This window comes from Chroicocephalus ridibundus, chromosome 6, assembly GCF_963924245.1.
Source record: "Chroicocephalus ridibundus chromosome 6, bChrRid1.1, whole genome shotgun sequence".
NCBI lineage: Eukaryota > Metazoa > Chordata > Aves > Charadriiformes > Laridae > Chroicocephalus > Chroicocephalus ridibundus.
Window position 1 is genome coordinate 58,715,369 of NC_086289.1, and position 15,796 is coordinate 58,731,164.

At 43.5% G+C, this 15,796-nt stretch overlaps 1 protein-coding gene across 5 annotated transcripts in view; it reads left to right on the forward strand.

The window, feature by feature from the left end:
- The window catches only part of PAK2 (p21 (RAC1) activated kinase 2), a 48,404-nt gene that overhangs the window by 22,938 nt on the left and 9,670 nt on the right, over window positions 1–15,796 (forward strand). For all 5 annotated transcript variants that reach the window (XR_010071764.1, XM_063339961.1, XM_063339960.1 and 2 more), the window contains 10 exons: window positions 1,065–1,275; window positions 7,004–7,104; window positions 8,340–8,490; window positions 9,368–9,399; window positions 9,749–9,856; window positions 11,130–11,262; window positions 12,039–12,102; window positions 12,924–12,972; window positions 13,759–13,871; window positions 14,375–14,492. Coding sequence is in view for 4 of the 5 variants with exons in the window: in XM_063339961.1 (XP_063196031.1) it covers window positions 1,089–1,275; window positions 7,004–7,104; window positions 8,340–8,490; window positions 9,368–9,399; window positions 9,749–9,856; window positions 11,130–11,262; window positions 12,039–12,102; window positions 12,924–12,972; window positions 13,759–13,871; window positions 14,375–14,492 (1,056 nt within the window). In the remaining variant the exon portion in view is untranslated. The remainder of the gene's footprint in view (window positions 1–1,064; window positions 1,276–7,003; window positions 7,105–8,339; window positions 8,491–9,367; window positions 9,400–9,748; window positions 9,857–11,129; window positions 11,263–12,038; window positions 12,103–12,923; window positions 12,973–13,758; window positions 13,872–14,374; window positions 14,493–15,796) is intronic.

Consider the following 15,796-nt stretch of genomic DNA (forward strand, 5'->3'; position numbering starts at 1 on the left):
CCAAACTGCCGTGAGAGGAGGAGGAGGTCAACACAGAGGAGATGTGTTGTCTCCTGTTCCAAAGAGGTAGCTCATCATTGGAGCATATGGAGAAATGAACGGCATATTTGTTATTCAGCTGTCATCGCAAGGTCATTTCCGTAAATCTTTCTTTGTGCTATTTACTCTGTAGCAGAGAGGCTGCCTGTTTCTTGGTGGTCAGAGAAAAATCTACAGGATATTATGAGGAGGGAGGAAAGACCAGTGGAGATTTTCTTGAATGTGGAATGTGTCATGTAGATGCTTTATTGTGCTGTGATTTTAGCTTTAGCAGCTATTTGTTCGTGATCTCGCTCATGTTTTTGTTGAGGACTGGAAGAGGATTGTGATGATAGCGTATATTCTTTTTACAAATGGAGAAAGTGTGGCAAAAAGTGGTGAAGCAAAGCAAGTCCTCATTCAGAAGCGGAATGCATCCGGTGGATCTTAGTCCTGTGCTCTTTAATGTAGGCTGCATAATTTGGATAGAGACATTCCAAATACCACTTAATGTGGACGATGTGCTGAATTATGACTTCTAAACATAAGCTATTTCTTTCTCTCCAAGATCTTGTCTGATAAATGACAAGAAGGAAAGCACCTAGGGCTTTTAAAGGTGTTCAATTCTAGAGCATGAAGCTCTTTGGGCTAGAGCTACCCCTGCAAGATGTTTTACTTAGGCCCTTATGTGTACGATCCTTTTCACGTACGCAGCCTTTGTGTGAACAGGTAGCAAATCAGATCTGGGAACTGGTCCACATTACAACTGACTGTTCTTTTTGACTGGGTTAGTTTTATCGCTGGAAAAGTTTGCTGCTCCATCCCACAAAGGCTGCTGCTGGCACAAATGAATGGGTGTCCCAGAAGTGGGAGTGAGGAAGGAATCCACTTCCTTTGGCAGAGACATCAGTGCCTGCCAGTGCGGTGCTTGCCGAGTTCCTCAGAGTTGAATTCACCCCTCATTCCCCTGTTGGTCAACAACAGAAATGCTACGTTTACATATTCTATGTTCTCTTTGGATGTTAAAGCAACTATTTCTGTTTCAGTGCTTTCACTAGCTATTGAGAACCATGTCTGACAACGGAGAACTGGAAGACAAGCCACCAGCTCCTCCCGTCCGGATGAGCAGTACTATCTTCAGTTCAGGGGGCAAAGACCAGTTGTCTGCCAACCACAGCTTGAAACCCCTGCCCTCTGTACCAGAAGAGAGAAAACCTAGGAATAAAATCATCTCCATATTCTCTAGCACTGAAAAAGGTAAGATGCCTCTATTTTCCAAGGTTACTCCTTGTATTCCTTTACCTCTTCTTGTAAGTGTTGGTAGTGCTTTAAACATTTGAGTCCAGCCTGTCCAAGTGTAGGGGATGTGGGGAAGTGTTGAGAGTTGGATGTGTGTGTTCAGTGAGCCAAGATCTTTCTGTTTGCACCGGGATGTTTGAAGATGAAATGCCAAGTAAGAAAAATTAAATAGCTCACTGCAGAAAACCACCACCTATTGCTTCTCATCTCTGCTGCCCAGTTTAAAGTAATGCATTTCCAAACAACCCTAATAAATATTTGTGATTCCTGGGTATCATATTACTTACCATTGTGCTACGCTAAATGTGTATTTCTAGTTTAAACTGAGCATCCAGCTGTTCTGGAAGTTAACTTCATGTTGATGACCATTTACGTGGTACCTTGAGGAGAAAACAAAAGTAGTGAAGAAATAGTGGGGAGGGTGCAGTGTGCATGAAGGAGAACTGAGAAAAAGTAAGTCCTTCTCTCTGTGTAACTGCACCGTTAGGATTAATTACTAGTGGGGGAAAAACCTGGATTGCTGTAAACAAGGATTATTTCTGAGAAAAAGATGCTGTAATGAAATTAGGCTGTACTTGTGCTTTGTTTCTGCCCTCTGTTCTGTATGATGAATGTATGTACAGCACTGGAGCCCTGATCCTGGTTCTCCAGGATGTCTGTATCCATGTAAAACAAAATAGTGCATGGATAGAAATATATTCTAACATCTGGTATGGTAGAACTGTGCAGGGACTTATAAGCCTGACCTGAAACTTCTATGCGTTTTATTAATGTCTACCAGCTAGCATTTTTATGATTACTATGAAGATGCATAAGGGGAAGACCCTGCTGCTCTTAATGTCTTTTCTTTCCGCTCTTGGCTTCCTGCGCCTCGTGGCTGATGTGCTGGGCAGGACTGGTTCGGTCGTGCCGACACAGGTTTGACTGTTTCAAAAGACTTTGCTCCTCTGGTTATTTATTCGCTTGGCGAAGTGTTTTCCCTGGGGCTGGTTTTCACCCTTGCTCAGCTCTTTGAGCAGTCCCTCTGCAGCCATGCCTCACCCTGGGGACAAACGCTAGAGGCTTCCCTGCATTCGGAATATCTGGCTTTCCGTGATCTGGCAGAGTTTCTGCTCTGAATGGTGGGTGTGTTTTCCTTTTTGGAGGATGGAAAGATTTGGCCAGTGTAGCTTTTGGAAGCAGAATAGTTATTTCACAAGGTCACTTATTGTGAAATAACTGTCCGTGGCTGGATTACAGCACTAGAAGTGGGGGTCTTTTTTCCTGGCATGGGTAAGAGCCTTAAAGAGGTAAGGAGAACAGGAGAAGCTACTACAGGTTGGTGGCAGCACCCCAAGAGAGAGACTCAGGCCTCTGAGGTTGGTGAAGGTGGTGAATCTGGGTGCATTTGGTAGCGCCACATGTTTGGAGCAGGTTCTAGCTTAGCCCTTCGATACTGCAGAAACCGTTGTTTTGCCATCATATTGTTGGACATGGGAGGAAATGCCCGGCAATTGTCGTGGTGAGTGCTGCAAGAAGATCTGGTGGAAGGATCAAACGTGTCCATCTTCAGACTAGGAGAGCGATTTAGGAGCTGGGATAGCATTTGGTCATTACGCCATTGCATTCATTGTTCATTAGAGCATCTGTGGCTCTTTTTTTTACTGAGATATAATGAAGTAGAACATAAACCCCATGTGAAGGAAGATCTTCTTTGCTCTGAATTAGTAACACTGTGTAAGAGTTGCTTGCGTTGTGAAACGAATTATGAATGCAAGTGGGTGCAGCGCAGCTGAAGAGCTTTGTGACATTTTATCGCGCCTTTACTTCTCCTTGGATGTTTCCTCTTTCTGTCTTGATGGTGGCTTTGTTGCTGAAATGGCTGGGGAGGTGGTTGAAGACTCGTCTAAAGTTCTATTGGCTCCTCTGAAATTGCTTTGGCATCCCATTACTTAAGCTTATTCAGACCACTCTAAATACTGACATTTACGAAATTTATTGGAATTAATCTGCATACATGTTTAGCATGTGTCTGAATACCTCCTGATATTTGGTGATGCAAAACTAAAAATGGAAGAAATAATTTCTGCTGAGAAAAGTACATTTTAGAGAGAATGGTGCCAGTTTATGTTTTCTAGATGCTAAAAAGTATTTAAAGTAATGTCCTTCTGAAGAAAAGCAGAAAGTTTTACTGCACGGCAAGATAACGCCATTAGGAAAGATGATAAGCGAGCTATCTAGCTTAAAGAAACTATCTGAAAGTTGTCTTTTTTTTTAATTTGGAAAAAACTTGTTGATTGGTTGACCTGCAGCAAGGGTAACGTAAACATCCAAAGAAATGTTTTTCGCCCCCAAGACTGTAAAAACTGGCTGTCAAATGTAAGCAGAATATAAATGTCAATATAAATGACAATAGTCAGATGTTAGTCGTTTTATTCACTAGCACGGCTGAGGCGCATCCTCACCACAAATGTCCATTTAAATATATATATTTCTTTTAAATTCTGCTGCTGGGAAGCTTTACAGAAATGTTAACTTCCTGCTTGGATTTTAAAAATCTGTTGGGATTGCATGCGAAATAATCTGTCAACCTGGAGTAGAAGTTTATCATGGGAAAAATTTCTCCAACCAGTGCCAAAGTTAACAAATTACGACAAAAATGGTTAATTCTCCTTTTCAGAAAATGAAGGAGATGTACAAGGCTACCGTGAATAGAGCTGTTACTGGATAATGTTGTTTGGCTTTGTTCAGCAGATCTGTGTCCATATGATGTCTGGATGGTCCCTCCTGGCCAGCTTCCTCCTATCTGTTGCCACAGCACTGTCCCTGCCAGGTCCCCTCCGGGGGGGCTCCTCTGGCTTAGGAGATGGCATTGGGGCAGTGATGTGCTTTGGGGGACGCGCTGCAGATGGTGAGGTTTAGCAAACGCAGAGTTTGTGCCCCAAGTCTGAGCTAGTTCTGCGCTGAAATAATCATAAGAGTTTGAAGGGATTGTTTAATGAGCTAGTCATAGAGGGGGTTTTTTCCCCCCTGGTTCCATTGAACCAGCAATAAATGGTGATAGGTGAATGGTGAACTAGGATAAATGAAGTGATAGCCATCTTTTTACTAGAGTACTTAATTGCCATGAATTTCCTTGGCTAGACTTCTGAAGTCAAAAGAACTTGCGTGTTTTTTTGGAAAGCTTTAAAATAGTCCCCTAAACCAAGAAATGTTTGTCTTTGAGCAGAGCTTATTAAAGGAGGTGCTGTGGGGCATCGCTGTGGGACCCGGGATGCTGCGTGTGATGTGCTCAGGACGGCTGGCTTGGGGCACACTTCAGTGTGTTTTTGGCTCGGTAACTCGGAGCGTATCATCGGGAGTCACCGACCTACTGGCACCGGGCTGCTGGAAACATCTGTGTTTCTCGCTTTGTGCAGGAGGTTGGCTGGGGGGAAGCGCAGGGTGTTTGAGGAGGGGTTTGCGATGCAGGAGCGTGTCTGAAGAACCTTGTATGACGCCTCTGCTGAGTGCCTGTGGCTTCAGTTGGGGAAGAGAAGAGTCTAATTGTGTTTGAGGCACTTTCTTAATCAGACAGAGCAATTCTCTAATTCGCCAAGTCCTTCTGAAGGACCTGTGTCTTTCCCCTCCTGGACGCCTGGATGTTGCTGTCTCTGCGGGGCCAAGGGACCACATCTTGGATTCACGTGCTGGTGGAAACCAGCGTTGCCCTTTATTAAAGGGATTCGTGTTTAAATACTGATCTGTGGTGCAAACCTGATGGGCAGTTATAAAGCAGCGTGGCCTCGTGGTGGCCTTGTTCATAGAGCCTGGAGAACATCCTGCCAAGACGAGACTCACGGGAATTGCCTCTTGACTGAAGCTCGCTGCTTGCCTTTCTTTGAAGTGCTGCTCTGATCTGCTCCTCCTGTGGGCAGAGGAGGGGTTTTTACTCTCCTTGCCCACCCTACTAGTAAGATGTGTGTATTTTTGGCAGGAGCGGGTTTATTTGCGCAGCGGCACACGCTGGAGGGTTTGAGCACCAGCTCCGGTTCCCTACATGTCAAGCGCTCCAGAACACAAACCTTCCTGAGGAATATAATTTTTTTTTTTTTTTCTCCCCCCTCCCTTGCTTTCACATAAACAACTGCAAGAGATTGGGAAGAAACAGTACTTTCCTTAAAGATTTTCACATAAGCAAGTTTCTCCTGCCGTGTGACTGAACAATGTTAATGAGAACATTGGACAGTCCGGTTGGTTTTTGGCTCTGACCTGTGCAGCCATATGAAAGATATCCTGTTTATAATAGCCGTGTCTTTCCACTGTATTGTTCAGCTGGAGGCAGCCCACATGGCTTTTCGTTTGTAAGTATTGTCCTCGGCTCCCCGTCCTTCCTCTCCCGCCGGCGTGAGGGGATTTCAGACGGATTCTCTGACCCTGAGCAGCACAATCTATGCTTGCCCCGTGTTCAGTTAGCTGCTCTTTTTCTGTACTGAAACTATGTGACACTACATTTTTAAGGTGAATTTAAAAACAAAGCAAAAAATCTGTTTGGTTTTTTTTGGGGGGGGACATACAAACATAAAGTGGTAATGAAGTTAGATGGCAAAATGGTGTGCTGCTTTCCTTTGTGGTTATGAGTGCTGTAGCATTCTTGCTGGCTTCGTCCTGGCTATAATAAATGCAGCTGATTCAGCTCTACGCTCTGCGAGCCCCCAGGAGTTCCCAGGATTACACGTGCAGTTTTCTTGGTGTCAGGTTAGACACGCTCTACAGCTCTGCCTTTCAGCAGAGGGCCAGGAGGTGAGGCCTTGAGCATCACCTTTCTACCTGGAGAGCAAACAGCAAGTGCAACCCTCTGCTCTGGCAGGGAGCAGACAGCAGGCTTGGGGCTTTTTTGCAAAAACAAGAAAACAGGTTTCTGAAACCTCCCAACTGAACTCCGAGTCCCTTCTGAGGAAAGGGAACAGAGTAGTGTATTTTATATTTAGTGTTAATTACAAATTGTCTTTCATTTTTATTTATTTTCTCTTTGTCAGGAAAAAAAATAAAAATAAAACCAAGAAAACAAAAACCCAAGCCCCAGGCAGTGTAAAACATTATATAAATTTAATTGGATCTAGGTTAGATTGCACACATGGTCCTTCTTATGATATGTTCCTGCTTCTGGTATTTATTATGTTTGCTTTCTTCCCCCCCCCCCCCCCCCCCCCCCCCCCCGCTTTAATTTAAATTAGGTAATAGCTCTGAGGCTGTAAACTCTTATCTTCATCACAGGAAGTCCTAGTTTGCATTAATTACCTTGAATTGAAGCAGTGAGGCAACTGAGTTTTAACTGTCTTCAGGGTGAACTTGAGGTTGAGCTGAAGTTGTCGTCGGGGTTGTTCTTAATCCATATTAAAGTGTCCTTTTTTGCATTGTAAACATTTCATATGTTTAGACTTTATACTCTCAGCAGAGCTCTGTGCACTCCGGTGCTTTTAATCTCTTATTTGCTTGCTACCACAGTTTGAATGATTTGAATGGAAGGAGTCGTTGCTTCTTATGTGAAGTCTATACCAACCTGAAAATACCAAATCACTGTGCTGCATATGCAAAGACCTTCCACCAGTAAACAGAATGATGGTTACATTCATCCCAACTGTTCCAATGTTTGGATTGATTATATTAAATGGAGACAATAGGACTTTAAAACTTTGCTCAGCAGATCTCTGAATATCTTTTTCAGGAAGCAAGAAGAAGGAAAAGGAAAGGCCAGAAATCTCCCCACCATCAGATTTTGAGCATACCATCCATGTTGGCTTCGATGCTGTTACTGGAGAGTTCACTGTAAGTATCCCTGCCTTGACATTGCTCAGAAAACAGCCGTGGGTCAGTGCTGTAGTGAAGATGTTGTGGTGTTTTAGAATAAAGTGTGAGCTAGTCTGCCGATTTTTATCAAATAAATGATTTCACTGTGTATTTGTACAGCACGCAGAGTAATGAGATGGTGACCTGTTAGTGCTTCTCAGTGTAAATGTCAGATCTAATGCTTGGTGTCACCTGGGAGAGCCTTCCCTGGGAAACCCTCTTCAGTTTACTTTCATTAATGCGTAACACTGGTTCTGTTGAGCACTTGGGGGTGTTGATGGGTGAGAAGATCCACACGAGCCAGCAATGTGCGCTGGCAGCCCAGAAAGCCCTCCACAGCCTGGGCTGCATCCCCAGCAGCGTGGGCAGCAGGGCAAGTGTGGGGATTCTGCCCCTCTGCTCCGCTCGGGGGAGACCCCCCTGCAGTGCTGCCTCCAGCTCTGGGGCACCGACAGCAGAAGGACACGGAGCTGTTGGAGCGGGGCCAGAGGAGGCCCCGGAGATGCTGGGAGGGCTGGAGCCCCTCTGCTGGGAGGACAGGCTGAGAGAGCTGGGGGGGTTCAGCCTGGAGAAGAGAAGGCTCCGGGGAGACCTTCCAGCCCCTTCCAGTCCCTAAAGGGGCTCCGGGAGAGCTGGGGAGGGACTCTGGATCAGGGAGGGGAGCCATGGGACGAGGGGGAATGGTTTTTCACTGGAAGAGGGGAGATTTAGATGAGATGTGAGGAAGCAATTCTTTGCTGTGATGGTGGTGGGACGCTGGCCCAGGTTGTGGTCCAGAGAAGCTGTGGCTGCCCCATCCCTGGGGGCATTCAAGGCCAGGTTGGACGGGGCTTGGAGCAACCTGGTCTGGTGGGAGGTGTCCCTGCCCAGGGCAGGGGGTTGGAGCTGGATGGTCTTTAAAGTCGTTTCCAACCCAAACTGTTCTGTGATTCTATGATTCCTCACATCTGGCTTAATACAGCTGGAAGAGGTGGTGTCATGTAGGCACAGGAGGCTGGAGCCCCTGAGTGCTCAAGATACTGAGCTGTCAGGAGGGATTTCAGCTGTGGCTTTATTTGGGTTGTATCACTGATGGACATATGGCTCCCCATTAAAACCCCATCCTACTTGTTCATGTGTTTAAGACTGCACGTGTTATGCTTTTTATAGAGGAAAGAAATTTGTTCTGCTTTTTAAAAACCTTTAAAATACTAGAAGGCTGCCTATTTTTTCAGGGAATGCCAGAGCAATGGGCTCGATTGCTGCAGACCTCAAATATCACGAAGCTAGAACAGAAGAAAAACCCCCAGGCGGTACTAGATGTGCTGAAATTCTACGACTCCAAAGACACGGCAAAACAGAAGTATCTGAGTTTTTCTGCTCCAGGTGAGATCCAAGGCATTTTGAAGGGGAATTGAGTATTTGGAACACGATCTTCCTTTCTTTCAGAATAATAAATCAGATTCAAATGGTGAAAGAGCAAGCTGCTTTTCAATGAGGAACAAATATTTGAAGATGGATTTAAAACTTACTGGAAACTGGCGTTGTCCAGTTTATTTCCTGTTTTAAGTGGAGAAGGAAAGAGATGGAGCTGGATAATTCAAAATAGTGGCCAAAATTAACTTTAATGGGCTGTGTTTGTGAAGCCGGGTCTCTGAGACTGTGATTAATTGGTTTAGTGCTGGAGACCTTGCTCCTCCTGTCTGTGGCTAAAACAGCTATCTGCAAACTTGATGTCACCATGTGGTGACATCAAAGATGCAAGATAAGTTGTGGCTCTTAGGTCGGGAGATATGTGGGGGGGCTGAGGGAATGACTGTCAAAACAGATGCAGTTTTGTCTAGTTTTCTTCCAAATTATTTCTGAAAATAGCTTAGTAATAAGGCTTTGTGATGTTCTCATCCTTGATTCAAGATACCGCTAAGGGAGCAGAAATACCGATTTGATCCTGATTTCAGATCTCAGTAAGACAGAACACACGAGTGTGACGAGCAGTGCTCAAGTGTGGGTACTCGAGTGAGGTGAAGAGCAAGTTGGGAACTGAGCGGGCTTGCTGCCCCTTGGGGGGGATTTTGGAAACATCTAGCTTCCTTCTGCATGGACTTACAGTGCGATACTGGATTTTCCTCGTTTGTGACCATGAAATTTTGCTTTTTGAGAGATGAAAAAGATCTCCAAAGCGGTCTGTAGTCTTTACTCTGTAAAGTTCACTTTTTATTATTTTGCTGCTGATTTTATGTATTCTGCTATTTGTCCTATTTAGAAAAAGATGGTTTCCCTTCAGGAACGCCGACGGTAAGTATGTTTACTACTCTTTGTATCTTCTTAGGCACGTACAAGTTTGGGTCTTCTGTATTTGTTATATACTGAGTCTTGCAGTATAAAACAAAATGAACATTTTTCTGTGGGATAAAAACATAAATTGCGGCATATATAAAAACATATATTGGGGCAGAGCATGTTTCACTGGAGCAATAGTATTTTAGTCTTGTAATAAAACATGATAAGGCACTTAAACCACTCAACCTGTCCTTTTCTTTTGACATCAGTAAGAATTCTTTTATCTTTGTTGGCGGAAGCAAGTTTTTAACACTGTAGGGGAGACAATTTGTTTTTTTTTTTTTTTTATTTGGTAAAAATGTAGACCAACGCCAAAGGTTCAGAGCCATCAACAGCTGTGGCAGATGATGATGATGATGATGAAGAAGCTCCTCCTCCCGTTATTGCTCCACGGCCAGATCACACAAAATCGGTGAGCAGCTGTAAAATTTACAGTGCGGACCCACATTTCTCGATATTGTAGGACTTTTTCGACTTCTGTTTTCTAGCAAAGTGTTTTGATTGTGGAATGAGCCGTTGTAAGTTTTAGGGACAAATTCTGTTTTTGTTTGAGTTTGCTATGAAAATGCCTAATTTCTGGTTATCCGTTGGATGAGAAATCCTGAAGTTAATGCTGATTTGTTTGTTGACTTGTGTTGAAGATACCCAGTTACGCCTGCCCTTCAACCCAGGATGCAAGGAGGCTTTTTAGTCCTAAAAAATACAGCCGATTTCTGTAACTTTGCACTGTACAGTGGTACAAGCATAGTGCATTTGATTTTCTTTATTTTATTAGATTGCAGTGTGATAACCTCACCAAATATACTGCCTAAACCCAAACCAATTCCAGTTTAAGATTTGAAACCTTATTTCACTCACAAAGTCATCAGCATTGCATGAAGAGTTAAATGCTTAAGAAGTTGTTTGTTAAGTTTAGTTGTCCTGAACTACACACCTTCTTAATAATGCCCCAGGGTGCCCACTTATTCCAGCTCATCCTTTTGACCGTGGTAGGTGTACGTTTTGCCACTCTACCCACTTCAGGAGTGCAAATGTGAATTGTGTATGTTTGTCAAATGTTACTGCGTTATAATTGCCTACTCTGGCTACGTACACATAGAAAATGTGACAGGTCTGCAGTTTGATACTTCTAGGGTAGCTGTGTATGTCTCTGAACAGCTCAGGAGCAACCTAAATAAAGCTCCAAGAAAATCCCCCAAATTGGGGGCGACTGGGAAATTCCCAAAGTCTCACACTTCCTTTCCTGGTGAAGCATGAATCTGTGTCCTTTTTTTTTGTTTGTTTGTTTTGCTTTTTTTGTTGATTTCGCTGTTAGATAGCGATTGCTGTTCTATGAAACTTGGAAATTGCAGAAATGAAGTCAATAGATGAAAGGGCCCCTCCGGTTAACTAGCAGGGGTTATAAAGAATAAGCAGGTAGAAAACCCACTAAAAGTCTATCTGTGAAAGCCTGAGTTAACTTCCTGGCATCGCAGTGTTCAGGAGGTGCCTGGGTCGTTGTTTCAGAACTCAGTCAGGTTGCCGGCATCTTGACTTACTGGATTTTAATGTTTCTCAGGTCTACTTTCTGCCTCCAGCCTGTTATGTAAAATGGTGCTTAGGGATGTTTGGTGAACTGTGATTGTTTTCAACTGGAGGTCAATGATTGCAAAGAAAATGCTCAGGTAAATGGTCTCTCTTAACAGATCTATACACGGTCTGTAATTGACCCCATCCCTGCACCAGCCGGTGACACTTCTGTTGACAGTGCAACGAAATCAGGCGATAAGCAGAAAAAGAAGACCAAAATGTCAGATGAAGAGATCATGGAAAAACTACGTAGGTGTTTTTTATTTCAGATAAACAAAGGCTTTAGGACTGGGGGGAGGAATATTAAGCTTTTGCCCTCATCCTTATATTTGTGTAAGGGTTGTGTGAATACTGTGCTTGATTGGTTTTGTGTCAGACAGTAGCTGAGAGCGCTGCGTTCAGAAGTTCTGCTGACTTATATGCTTCAGAGCCCTATTGGGTAAAAAAAAATTGCAGAATGGGTTTTTTTGGGGTTGAAGTTCAGTTGTAGTAATGTGATCTGCAAGTATAATACAACCATAATAACACAAAATAGTTCTGCTGTTGCTTGTTCCGTAATCATCTCAAAGATAGTTTTTCACCATATTGATGTTTCTGTCCTTAGGTCGAGATCTGACTAGTTTCTAGCCTAGGCTGAGCTAATGGGTTTGTCATAACCTCGTACTGGGCTTTGCTGCCGAGAAGACAACTATCATTAAATTCAGATAGTAGTGGGAAATAGCATGAACTGTCTCGTTCAGAGTGAAACCCAGTGTAATGATTGTCTGAGGTGGGGCCATTTGCGACTGGAACTGCATCGGGGAAGCTTTGGCTGTTCATGCGTCAGCCTTTGCTCCTTGAGCTGACCCACTCTTGGAGGTACCTTGGCCAAACCAGTCCTTCTAAAGGGGGAACAGCACGATTGACACGTGTTTTCAGCGTGAGCTGTCAGAAACAGCGTAATCCTGCGCTACAGTAGCAAAGAACGTTCCCTAAGGCTGTGACTCCTCTGAGATTTTGTGTGGAAACGTTTTTCTTTTTTTTAGGCACTATTGTGAGCATAGGAGATCCCAAGAAAAAATACACCAGATATGAAAAAATTGGGCAGGGGTAAGTGTTCACCCCAACTTTTATTCCCAGTGAGCCAGAATTAAAAGCAGTGAACCGTTCTCTTCCTAGTATTGTTGCGTAGCTGCCACTTACTGAAGCAGGCAGAAATGCTGGCTGTATTAAGCACTGATAAACAGATGGTGAAGGCTTCACACAGTGGTGGAAATTTTGAATTGCATCTTTTAACGCGAAAGCGTAGCTCTGTAACTTCCCTGTGGATGTATCTAGTCCCTTCTCCTCTCCCAGTAAGATGCGTTCGTCCGTTTTGTAATATGACCGCTGAATACCGTCTGGGCACGTCAGAAGGCTTTCTGTGTGCCACGCTAACAATCCTGCCTTGACTAAGTTATTTTTCTAGTGGTCCTCGAATCCTTCTGAGAAAAAAGCATATGGAAAGAAGTTCTGGCTTTTCCAGCTTTTGTTTTATATATATGCCTGATTTCTACTGTTTACTTTCTAAATAGGTCTGTGTGCGTTTGCGGGGGGGCTTCCCCTGGGGGAATAGGAAAAGTAATACCTGCTACAGAAAGGGCTGCCCAGCTGATCTGAACATGGGGAGCAGCACAAGTTCTGGGGGCTTAGACATGCTGACGGCAGGAGGCATAGCTGCTGTCAGAAGAGAGCACGTTGGAGATCAGTTTGTTCTTGTGTGAACCGACTGGCGTTTCTACGATACCACTTGCTTTTAATAGCCGTCTTTTTGATAAAGTTCTTACAACATCGAAAGCGGACACAATTTTGTGTTTGTGATTTGTCTGTTCATGTGCACGTTTGTTACAGAGAGATGGAACTGGCTGTAATGTTTTTCTTTTTCTTCACAGGGCTTCAGGTACAGTTTTCACAGCTATTGATGTGGCAACAGGGCAGGAGGTAAGATTTCTGTGCTCATTGCAATGAGAATACTTTTTCGGTGTAAGTGCTCTTCTGTAGGTGGCCGAAATGATTTGACAAGATTTCTTTCTGTGGCTTCCATCTCTGCTATCACCTCCCAGAAGAATGTCTAGTCATTTGGAACAGCGTGTGCCTTGTTCGGTAGTAATCAGATGGTAGTAATCAGAAGCTAAAAATAGAGTTTTGTCTTTCCAGTGAAGAGGGAGTGAGGTGTTCCAGAAATAGGTTTTGAAAACAGTTTATCCTTCAATAATTCTGGGCAGTGAAGTCCTGCATTTTCAGAAATAAAACTTTGTTTAGTCTTTGCACGCTTGTTCTCTGGTCCCGTCTCGGTCAAGGTGGTGGATGCGCCTATCTGTATGGAAACAGCTTGCCCCATATGATTCTTCGTTGTAGTTAGAATGCCTCCTCCACATCTTGCTCTTTGCTTTTACTCCTTGGTGTCTCCAAACCCACCTGGTGAAGTCGATGGCTTCAGCAATACTCTGCATGCTTGCCATCCAGTGGTCATCTCTGGTTCCCAGGACTAGAATTTTAGGAATTATTTGTTTCTCTTTAAATTCAGATTGTTATTGTTGTGGATCTTTTCGGCTGCAAGAGGATGATGGCTCTGGGTGCCAGTTAAATAATTTGCCAGCTGCAAGCAGTGCAAAACTCCCTTAGTCCTGTTACAGAATATCTTCTAACATCTCATTGTATTAAGAATGACCGAAAGGTTTTGATACTCGGGTTTGAGTGATTCCTGTTTTATTTTGTCCTATTCAGGTTGCTATTAAACAGATAAACCTGCAGAAACAGCCCAAGAAGGAGTTGATTATTAATGAGATCTTGGTAATGAAGGAGTTAAAGAACCCCAACATAGTCAACTTCCTGGACAGGTAAATGCAGGCAGCTGGCCGATTCCGTCATTCCCAGGGGTGTCAAGAGGTTTTAACTTGATATACTTACACGGACCCCGACTGCCTGGACCTAAGGGTCTCAGAGCAAAATGAGACTGTATTTAGACTGTCATCTGGGGGTGGGGAGGGGGAAGAAAAGAAAAAAGGAATCTGTTACAGGGAATGATCTTGATGATTCAGTAGGAAGCCACCTTCCCTCATGAATGCAGAGCTGCATGAGGATCAGTGGTGGGCAAGAGCACAGCTGGAGCAATGCTTGTGTTGTGCATGAGATGTGTAGGGTGTTATCCTGCCCGTTTAGGGAGTAAGAAGCACACAGCGTCTATTGTCAGCGTTTACATTTCAGGCTACACTCCAGAGGCTGACTTTCTTTGCTGCCTTGAGCGCTTATGAATCATTTCATTGACCAGCTCTTATCAGCCGTTCTTCAGTTCTCTATCTCTTGATGGCAAACGAGCATGCTTTTCATTTTCTGTTTGTAGTTACCTCGTAGGAGACGAATTGTTTGTGGTGATGGAGTATCTAGCTGGAGGCTCTCTCACAGATGTGGTCACAGAAACATGTATGGATGAAGCACAGATTGCTGCTGTTTGCAGAGAGGTGAGTCTTATAGTTGATGGGCAGAGGAATGAGGTGCACTCTATTCCCCAAGGTTTTATGGTACGCTTAAGTTAGAACTAATTGCAACAATTGCTGTTGGAGGCAGTGAGTTAGGAAGAATGAATGACACTGAGAGCAGAAATCAATATCAAAATTATCGAAAATAACAAAATTGAGTTTACCTCAGAAGATTGGGGGTTTGCAAGTTGTAACGCAGGAGCTATGGCAGTTTTGAGCTGGGGGTTTGGGAATGTTAGGTGATGGAGCAGGTACAGATTTTGGTTTTAGTAGCTGGGTTACCTAGTCCTATTGACCATGTTAACAGAAAGATATTAATAATGTGGACTGAAGCTCAAGGAAGAGCAATGAAGGAGTTTAGCAGCTGGAAATAATGTCTTTTTTTAACTTTGACTAACAAAGATTATTCAAAGGCATCAAAAAGAAAACTGACTGTTCGTGTATATATATATATATAGGTAATGTAGAAAATAGGGATGTGACCATATTTAAAAAGAATAAAAAGAAAAAAGCTTGAAAGCTTCATAGTGTTTTCCAGAAGGAAGAAGGGGAGCTGTGTTTGCTTAGAGTGTGAAAGTGGGTCTGATGAAACAGGAATGCTTTAAGAAAAATTTACTAAAATAAAGATGCACTTGATGCAGACTATCCCTTTCTCATTTTAGTAGTTTTCATAGTGTGTGAAATCTGTGGTTCTCTGACAGTTAAGCTTTCTTTATGCATTTCTCAGAAAAATAATTCTCCAGAAGATTGTAGTTGGACTAATTTTGAGATTGCGGCAAGATTTCAAATGAAAGAGTTAAAAATAGCTGATGTCACGACTTATCAGTGGTTTCTGCCCTGAGTCAGAGTGCCAGCATCCAGCTCAGGCTTGATTTATTATGGCAGAAGGAGAGGTGATTGTATTATCTGCTGTGCAGGAGAAATGTAGGCTTTTAAAAACCCCATTTGACTACATGAACGTGACATCTGCTTTGGATGACTCACCACAAGGGAGGGGATGGAAAGCAAACTTGTACGTTAACATGTACGGACAGGTAATGGTTTCCTGAGAAACTGGAGCTGGAAGCAGAGAACTGAAAGTAACTGTTTACTGTAACAGCAGTTAACTTTTCTGAGGAAAAAGTCTAATATTGAACTATTCATCGAAACTCTGCTGCTATGTTAGATACGCTTCGTTCTGCAAATCAGTGCCGCTTTGCTAAAGCAAATGAAAACACAAAAACCTCACTGGGGATTGCATCCATGCCAAGCTGCAAACGGTAAATGTTCTGCTTATATTGAAAGAG